Genomic DNA, 10,535 nt, shown 5'->3' with positions numbered 1-10,535 from the left:
GACAAAGAAAAAACATTCACATTCAAAACAGGATGAATAACGCATGGAAAAACACACATAACCAAAAGTAAAATATAACGATGCACGTAAGTTGACTGGGAACAAGCCGCAATTGCAAAGAAAGATTTTCATCTTGGTCATATAGTGGATCGCTTGACAACTTCACTTGCTAATTTCACTTGGTAATGAGCTGGTGGGAAGAGCTGTATATTTATACTGTAAATAATCCATTTAAAGATTGTGTCTATTGGTAAGGCAGATACATAGATGATATCATTATCATCTGGAATTCTGATGTATCTGCCATACAGGATTTTAATTTTTATATTAATTGCAATCCCTTGAATTTAAAATTTGTGGTCCGCCATAAAATTTCATGCATTGATTTTTTTTATTTGATTTTACAAGGAATTTCAGGTAAACCTGTAGTAACACAAAAATTTAGAAAGAACACAGCAGGCAATGCTATACTCCATGGAAAAAGCCATCATCCTAAACATACAATTAAAAGTATACCTGTTGGGGAGATGACAAGAGCTAAATGCAATTGTAGCACAAATACAGATTATCAACAGGAAGTTTCTAACATTAAGCAGCGATTGACCCAAAGGGGTTATACCCAATGGAGTTTAAGCAAAGCTGAAAACATTGTGGCTCAAAAACCGCGATTCAAACCTAAGTGTAACACACATGAACATTCAGTCACTCCTGTAACATTGGTCTCGCAGTGTAGTAACCAGTTTGCCTCTATTGAACGAATTATTCAAAATAATTTATCTGTATTAAAAGAGGATCCAGATATAGATAGTATTATAGGGAAAGGATTTAGAATAGACTCTAGGAGAGCACCATCTTTAGGTCAGAGCCTTTTGCCAAGTTTTTTGAATATGTCTCAAATTCAATCCACAAATTGGCAGAAAACCAAGGGTTTTTATAAGTGTGGCGCTAAGTCCTGTAAATACACTAAAGAGAGCTCTAGCTTTGGAGATTCTAGTGAAAGCAAGAATTTTGCTACTAAAACCTTTATCAATTGTAGCACTAAAACCTTGGTATATATTATGGAGTGCACCTTCTGCCATCTAAAACATGTTGGAAGCACAAAACGCAAGCTGAAGAAAAGAATTGGGGAACACATCTATGACACAGAGAATATTAACATGGAAAGGAACACATCTCAGGTGTCAAAACATTTTATTGAATGTCATAAAGATGACCTGAAAACACTTCTGGTGTATGCAATTGAAAAAATACACACACCCATCAGAGGGGGTGATACGGAGGTTACATTACAAAATAGGGAAGCCTGGTGGATTTTCAAACGTAAGCAGTATAATTGACTTGTTCACTTTATTCTGTGTGCTGACATGATTATGTTCATACCCAAGAAAATCACAATATGTTTTTTATAGCTGTCATATTGAGAGTCATTGCTTTTTATTTTTCTGAATGCAGATCTGCATGAGGACATGTTTTTGGGTACAAAACTAGTTGTTTTGGTACAGCGTTGGGATACATGATTTTTTTAATTCAATTTTTTAGTGAGGTAAGATGAACAAGAATAGCAAGTTTAGCAGTTTTTCACTTTTCCCTTCATGCGGCATTCATCGTGCACAATATATGATAAGATTGTTTTATAACATGGGTCAGATCAGCAAAATTCAAAATCGCTTAACCGTTTGGATTTTCCCAATTAATTTGAATTTCAGAGAAGTTATTCTCCATGAATTGAGTATCGCTTTTTAAGTACTGGGATTAGTGATGAGCGAGCACTAAAATGCTTGGGCACTCGTTGTTCGGGTCGAGCAAATTGTAATACTTGGGTACTCGGACAGAACAACGAGCCCAATATAAGTCTATGGGAAACCCGAGCATTTTTGCTGTGATCCCCCAAGGGGGTCATTTTAAGGTCTAGAAACATCTGAAAATGATTTAAACACTGCTCAAATGAAATGGGGAATTCATGGGGATCGCCCCTGGAAGCATTCCTGACTCCTAGTTCACAGCTTTAAATATTTTTTTCCGAGATTCATACCATAGTCATATGCACCCCATTAAACACTTGGAACCCACATACTGGATGGGCCCAGGAAAAAAATACACTTCACCATATTCATACGGTTCTCCCCTACTCTTTTGTTTACAGAGTGACAGCAATGTCTGCCCTGCTGCATAGTCCTATGCACCCCATTACACCTTGGTACCCACATACTGGTTGGGCCCAGGAAAATACACTTCAACATATTCATTTCGTACTACTGTAAAGCAGCTCTGTTGATGTATGGAGACTAAATGATGTGTGCTCAGTGTATAAACAGCCTTTTTGTTGCTCAAAGCAGCGATTAAGATAAAACTCTCTGGTTAGTTGCTCCTTGGAAAAACCTAATGGAAGGAACCGGGTGGGAGTTTGTAATGAAGTGGGAAAATCACGTGAAGACAATATGTGAATATAATTGCTCAATTTTTTTGTATGCAACCGGGTACTCAGATAGGACACTAATTAGAGGATATAGTGAACCAACCAAGAGTTTCTATAAATAGATAAGATTTATGTTTTTGTCCATTGGCATTAGAGCTTTTTTGATAAAATACGGGTAGCGGGAGAATACAGAAGTACTGCGTGTATGGATGTGATTGAAATGTCAGACAATGCCTGCCATTTTCTGAAGTCTGTTTGTGGTCGGTGTCTGATATTCTCCTGGTGACCCTTTGCTACCCCTGAGGACTGAGGAAGAGGCCGCCCTAGTATACCCATGCCAGACAACCCTGGACTGCTCAACCCGTAATGACCTCCTGCCTTTCTTCTGTTATCCTGAGACATGTACCCTTCCCTGATGTGCGGAACCGGGAGCCTTGCATAACTGTTTCGTTTATGTACCATGTCTTGTTCAAGTAAACTTTATGTCTATACCTGAAGTGTGCGGTGTCATGTCATTCTGCCTCCTCGTCCACATGCTCAGCTGCCACAGACCCCGGTCGCTACTCTTCCCTAGTCTGGGTAGGCCTGGGTCCCCCCTGTGGTCCAGTGGGTCCACATTCCATCCCCACTTGGGACGCTCACCCCACATCGTCGTGGTCGTCGACGTGGAGGTGTTGGCTCGGCAGCGAACTCGTCACTAGTCGTGACATCCAGTTATCATCTGTCTATGTGGTCACAGTCCTATGGCTAATGGTCAGTTCCTACAATTCCCAGAAAATCTGAAGGACATGCATTCTCTTCCCTTTTGAGGTGAAATGTTCTAACATCTTTTTAGAAAAATATCTTTTGAATATGAACTCATGACTATTAACTTAGAGCACATTGACTTTTGGAAAGCACCCCTGTATTCCTGTCATTTTTCATTTAATTTTATCTTGTGTCCGAGGATGTGGTTGACAACTCATTGTATAACCTATCTTTTTATGTCAACGATTGTGTAACCTCCCTTTCTATTTTGCCAAGTCTTATGTATTCTTCATTTCTTTTTGATCTTGTTCTATAAAAGTTCACACTGTCAATAAACCTTAGAGACGATTTGGAAACACAGCGAGCAGTCTGTCTCTCTCATTATGCTTCATTGCATAGGTACCCATAAGACAGAAACTACCCAAGTAGAAATAGAAATCTCTTCTCCGACAGCGTTAAATAAATTCAAATATAAAATCCTCTGATTTTACTATGAGTGCCAAGTTTTTTCCCAACAAAGGCACAGTGAAGTCAGAGGTCTGGTGATGCTGGAAGTCCTGGCCACCCACAAGAATGATAGTGAGACTTTACATTGAGACATTTTATACCAGAATCTGTTATGAATTGGGAACTCAGGCAGTAAAATATTTTTGAGCACAAAGGGCAATCATATTCAGTCACTCAAGAGTTTTGTTTTCAAATTATTAGAATTTGTGCTGACTCATAATGATTTTATTTTTTACTGCATGCTTTCCAAAAAGTAAAAGACACATCTCTTCTTACTATAAGAATATTGTCTTTAAATTGTAAGAATAATTTGATATGTAATAGAAATGGATTGTTCAAATTAAGTATCTTTCTCCAAAAAATATATACAGTATACAAGTCACGGCAACTGGTGAATCCATTGCTGTATCAGCTGCCTGGTTATACCAGGGTCCTGCAAATTGAAAGGAATTGTGTGCAAAGCAAAAGCACAAGGATTGTCACCAGCTGCAATAATTCTTGTCAATCAAAATCATCCTGTATTTGTAAAAAATCTTGAGTCCTGTATAACCAAGGGAGTTTTCTTAACCAATGGGCATAATATCCAGTGCAAATAGCAAGATGGAGGCTCAGCATATTTATCAAATTTGGGAATAAAGTACCAGTATTATTTTTTTAGTGACAAAAAGACTGGCACTTCCAAGCTAATGTGAACAGGAGCCAACTAGCTGCAGTTACCTTCATTTTCAATAAACAAAAAAGATGCACTCTGTAGTGCTAAAGCATGTCAATGTGAAATATGTAGAATGTGAATAGCAATACCATGACAATTCCTTTTCTATATCACTTTTTATGTTTTGTTACTTTTATGAAAAAAACTGACTTAAAAAATGTTTTGGGAGTGTCCCATGTTCGTATACCCGTAACTTCTATATTTTTTTCTGTTTTTCTCGAGACAAACTTTAGTAAGATTCAAGTCTGTTTTATTCATTTATTGAGCTATTTACAATAGTTCACAGTCTGCTTTGTAGACATTATTGATTAAAAAAACAAATATCATATTGCAGTTTGTCATAGATTCAACATATCAGGTTGCTTCGGTCTCTGAACATTCCTCGGCTTTCCATGGCAAGTGCATAAATTTTAGAATGTCAATGGCCGAGCCTCTCTTAGAGGCATTTATTTGAAGCAGTTCCCAGAACATTACTCTGGCCTCCACTGAAATTTTCTTCCACTTTTTTGGAGCTTTTGACAGATCCCTTCCAACCTGCCACCAGGCAAACTCTTTATAATCTCGATCACCGCGTTTTGCCCCATGCCAAGGAAAGAGTCCAGAAAGAGCATAATAAATGACTACACCAAAAGCCCAGACATCAAGACTAGGATGTAGCAACAACTGTTCTCCTGGTCTAAGGCAGCAGAGCTCTGGAGCAGTGTAGGGTTTATACCAGGGCACAAAAGGAACAAATGTGCCCTGGAGCCTGGTGAGTCCAAAGTCTGCCAGCTTTATCCAGTGACATTCTGCATCCATCAGAAGAATATTATTCGGCTTGATATCCCGATGAACCATTCCTCTGTTATGCATAAAGTCCAGAGCACTGGCGATCTGAGGAACACAACGCTTCAACATGTCCTCCTGCATGCCGACCTAAGAAAAAGACAACACAGAAGATTACACAGCTGAACAGCAGAAGGGAAAACATATCTGATATAAAAGAACAGAAGACTTATAGATATCTTCTACTAGTAGATATAATTCCTGCAGACATCAGTTCTACTCTGCTATTAATCAGATATCCTCTATAATGTGAGATTTCCACTAAAAATTAAATATCTCTCACATAGAGGATTTTACTAGCTCACACATACTCATACAACCTAAACCTGCCTAATTATGGGGGTCCCATACTGCTACTTACAGAAATATGAGTTTATTAAATCTGAGGAAATAGGGTAATGTTAGATGTCAGATCTACAATAAAGACCACTAATTTTTTTCTTCAGCAGTATGAATAATGCTTGAATATGTAAAAGTGGAGAACAGCTTAAGATCTTACTTTAGGTACAAGGATGGACTGGAGATTTCCGGCCGGTGCCACTTCCTGAACAAACACAAAATCCCTACTGGTATGGAAGAAGATGTCGTGAGTAAATATGATGTTCCGATGAATGCTGAGGGTTTGTGAAATGCAATATTCCAGAAAGAAGTTGTCTTCTGGAGTCTTCTTCTTTGCCATCATTTTAATTGCCACGGTCTGTCCTGTTGAATAAACATTATAATTGTTAATGTTCATCCTCATCATATTCCATAACACTTTTAAAACCATATAAACAACCTGATCAATCACTTTACACAGGAGCATTCATAAGACTAGAGGGTAGTGGTGCAGAATACTAATGACACGTTGTAGATAGGATACAACTAGGGTCATACTTAATGATTGTTAACAAGTACAGTTTGTCAGGGTACAAGCAGATTTCAATTTCATCTTTCACATTCATCTAAAACCACCCTGATGGCTCAGTCATCTTCATAGTCATCATCCATCATCATCATCTCACCTGAATGTTTGTGTTTTCCCATGTGTACATTTCCAAAAGATCCAGTCCCAAGTTCTAGCAAAAGTTCAAAGTGGTCAGTCACTTCCATCATCTTCAGGTTCTTGGAAGTTTCTGATATCAGATGAAGAAGGTGTTTTGCCGTGTTCTTGCTTGCTTCCTTGATGTTGGTGGCCATTCTGAATAAAATGAAATGAGATATGGCATTGAATAAAGCATGAAACATCTTTGAGACCCATAATAACATACTGTAATCACCTCGTGTAAACTGCGACTAGAAATGCACAATTGTATAATAGTGTGCAGTCACTGTAATAATGTTCCAGCATTGCATAATTCCCCAGGGATCTGCAGTAATACCATCTACTATATGCTGTGCTATACTTATCATATATTCACCTTTGTAGATGGAGATTGAAGATGTCTACTGCTACTGAAAGAGATGATAGTCGGTGCTGAACTCCTCCTGTACACCAACAAGTCTACAACTTGATGCTCCTCAGAGGCCAGTTCTGACCACAAATAATACCTGGAGTGAAGTAGATGTCACTGAGAGGAGGAAACAGTTTATATCTGGGAAGAGCAGGGGGTTGTTAATTAGTGGGATATTGTCATTGGCCAAGACTTACTGTCTCCATTTACATATAAACTGACATTTATAAATCTCTCCAGGGAGAATGCTGGTTTGGGACAACACAAAGGGATAGAAATTTCCTGTGGTGCCCTGTGATACTATTCACCATTGTGCTGATAATTAGGTAAACTAAAGAGAGAAATGTTATTCATTGTATTATTTCATGATAGTTTCATGAAGTCAAGAGACAAAATTTCTAAAATATGCAATGACCATGGTATTGAAATTGTTAGGGCCACTGCTATGATTACCTGATTAATAGCTGCTGAGTGCAGTGTTTGCTTCAAATTGCTCAATTGTATTATTTATTAATATAGTAAGGTGTTCCATGCTTCATACATCTTGTATATACGTGTGTAATTCATGTAAATGGGAGCTATAACAGTCTTCATTTACATGCTATTAGACATCTAGTAGAAGTGGCTTTCTATATTTTATACAATATTAAAGATGTGCAAAATTGCACTGAGATATTGTGTTGATACTTATTTGGCGTGAATGCCACCCCCATGGCCATCCCGTCCAAGTGTACAACATATTGAAGAATGTAATACATGTGTTAGCTTTTTATAGCTGATTGATGTCTATTTTTTTATGATCTTCAGAAATTTACTGTTTTTACATCTACTGGAAATGCATTTGCCACGTTACCTTCACAGTAGCATAGCATCTTCATATCTGGTAACCCCTTCTTTTTTTTTATTTACATTTAATTATAGAAGCATCCAGTGACTTTAGATTAAGACGGGTGAACGAGCCAATATTGCATAAAAACATTTCTTTAAAAAGTGTGAGTATGTCAGCAGAAGACATAATCAAGAGGTTTCTGTAAAGGATAATTACATCAACATCTCACTATTTGGTCAAGTGAAATGAAGATTTGGATGTAAGTAGATTTTTTTATTAAATTGGGTAAAGAACATTTACCTGTAGTCACAAGACATCTAACATAACTGTATTCATATCATGTAACAATGTAAATGCATCTAAATAAATTTCTATTGTTTCACTGCTAACCTCTACCACCCATGTACTGATGAGAGATGAGCAGATCTGTTTTTAGTCACAAAACAGGTTTGTTTTAAAATATTATTGGATGTTTAGTTGACTCAAATGATTTTATTTTTAATTTCATCCCTTTCCACCAAGTAAATGGCACCGCTATGGGTACAGGTCATGTACCAGTTTCTGCAAATTTATTTTTAGTGTAATGGGAGAATTTCCTTATTTGATGAGCTGATTTTGTACGCCAATCTCATTTTATTTTTGGAAAGGTTTATAAATTTAGCTTTATGAGATAGTGAAAAAAGTTTTCACATTATTTCATTTTTATTGTTACATACTGGAGCCAGTTTTGACCTTCACTATAGAACATTTTTATACTTGTTGCGTTACATTAGACATATAAAACAATCCATCTCACAGCGTTAATAGATCATGAAGCTCTGAGCACAAAACTGCCATGTCTTGGAATAAAAAAATCCAAAAAAGAGATGACCTAGCTTAACGATGAAGTGAAAAAACAAATTCTTTGTTCACTCAGATTTGAAAAGACGATAAAATATCAGCATGGAGAGATTCCAGTACATAATCAGCGATACTCAATTCATGGAGAATAACTTCTCTGAAAATCCTTAAAAACAGGGAGGAAATGGTTGAGGAGGTAAAAGTGGCTGGGACCCTAGGAGGTAGCGACCATGCTATTTTAGAATTTTGGATAACTAGAGGCGGAAGACCTGTGAAGACTCAGACGTCAACGTTAGATTTCAGAAAGGCAGATTTTAAGGGATTCAGAAAGAGAATTGGAGGGATCCAATGGCTGGATATCCTTAAAGACAAAAATGTCCAGGAAGGATGGGAAATCTTGAAAAATGAAATTCTCAAAGCACAGTTGTTAACAATTCCGAAAAGAGGGAAGAATAGGAAGCATTTAAGGAAACCAGGATGGATGAACACAGAACTTAAGCACATGCTAAAAAGGAAGAAAAAAATGTTTATAAAATGGAAAGAGGGAGGCATATCTAAAGAAGAATATAATGCTGTCTGCAGAACCTGCAGGGCACAAATCAGATTATCTAAAGCTGAAAATGAATTGAGACTTGCAAGAGATGTCAAAAGCAATAATAAAGGATTTTGGGGATATGTCAAAAGTAAAAGAAAAGTCAAAGATGCTATAGGATTTTTACAGGATGAAAATGATGAAATGGTAAGACAGGATGTTGAGAAGGCTGAACTTTTAAATTCCTATTTTGCATCTGTTTTCTCTCAGAAAGGAAATGTAACATCAACTGTTATTCACTGTCCTATTAAGGGAATAGAAGAATCCAGGATATCTATAAACAGAAAGATAGTGAGGAAACACTTAGCTAACCTAAATGAATTCAAGTCTCCAGGTCCAGATGAATTACACCCCAGAGTACTGAAGGAGATAGCAGAAGAAATTTTTGAACCCCTCTCCATAATCTTTGAAAATTCTTGGAGAACAGGAGAAGTGCCAGAAGACTGGAGAAGAGCAAATGTTGTTCCTATCTTCAAAAAGGGGAAGAAGGTGGACCCAGGCAACTATAGGCCGGTGAGTCTGACTTCTATACCAGGAAAGATCTTTGAACAAATTATTAAACAACATGTATGTCAATACTTGGATAAGAATGAAGTGATTAAACAGAGTCAGCATGGGTTTGTAAATAATAAGTCATGTCAGACTAATTTAATTTCCTTCTATGACGGTATCACTGATTGGGTGGATCAAGGAAATGCTGTAGATATAGTATATCTTGACTTCAGCAAAGCATTTGACAAAGTCTCTCATACAATCCTTATTGAAAAAATGACTAAGTATGGAATGGACAAGGCAACTGTTAGGTGGATTCATAACTGGCTTAGTGATCGGACCCAAAGAGTGGTCGTAAATGGCTGCACATCCAGTTGGAAGAATGTCTCAAGTGGGGTACCACAGGGCTCTGTCCTGGGCCCTGTATTGTTCAACATCTTTATCAACGATTTAGATGAAGGAATTGAGGGTAAACTGATTAAATTTGCTGATGACACAAAGCTAGGAGGGATAGCTAATACTAGAGAAGAGAGAGAGAGGATTCAAAAAGATTTAAATAAACTGGAGAATTGGGCAGCAACTAACAGAATGGTTTTTAACAGGGAGAAATGCAAAGTACTACATCTGGGCAATAAAAATGAAAAAAGCATATATAGAATGGGAGGAATAGGGCTAAGTGACAGCACATGTGAAAAAGACTTGGGTATACTAATAGATCACAGACTGAATATGAGTCAACAGTGTGATGCAGCAGCAAAAAAGGCAAATGCAATTCTAGGATGTATTAACAGAAGCATACAGTCTAGATCACGTGAAGTAATTATTTCCCTCTACTCCTCTTTGGTCAGACCTCATCTGGAATATTGTGTCCAATTTTGGGCACCACATTTTAAAAAAGACATCAACAAACTGGAGCAAGTTCAGAAAAGAGCGACCAGAATGGTGACCGGTCTGCAAACCCTGTCTTATGAGGAAAGGTTGCAGGATTTGGGAATGTTTAGTTTGCAAAAGAGAAGACTGAGAGGAGACTTAATAGCTGTCTACAAATATCTAAAGGGCTGTCACATTGTAGAAGGATCAACTTTATTCTCATTTGCACAAGGAAAGACTAGAAGCAATGGGATGAAGCTGAATGGGAGGAG

The 10,535-nt window shown here is 37.5% G+C and overlaps 1 protein-coding gene across 1 annotated transcript; it reads right to left on the bottom strand.

Annotated features, from left to right (window-relative positions):
* Positions 1–4,736: 4,736 nt before the first annotated feature.
* On the bottom strand, positions 4,737–6,386 carry LOC141074908 (serine/threonine-protein kinase SBK1-like). The gene is made up of 3 exons (XM_073562217.1): positions 6,212–6,386; positions 5,707–5,909; positions 4,737–5,297 (listed from the first exon to the last, which is right to left on the bottom strand). Exons 1-3 carry the CDS (start codon positions 6,384–6,386, stop codon positions 4,737–4,739), a joined length of 939 nt encoding a protein of 312 aa, XP_073418318.1.
* Between the last annotated feature and the right edge of the window lie 4,149 nt (positions 6,387–10,535).

Source organism: Dendrobates tinctorius, unplaced genomic scaffold (assembly GCF_039654945.1).
Source record: "Dendrobates tinctorius isolate UK_male_01 unplaced genomic scaffold, ASM3965494v1 ptg000342l, whole genome shotgun sequence".
NCBI lineage: Eukaryota > Metazoa > Chordata > Amphibia > Anura > Dendrobatidae > Dendrobates > Dendrobates tinctorius.
Note: the sequence above shows the minus strand (reverse complement) of the source record. Positions and strands in the feature narration are given on the sequence as shown.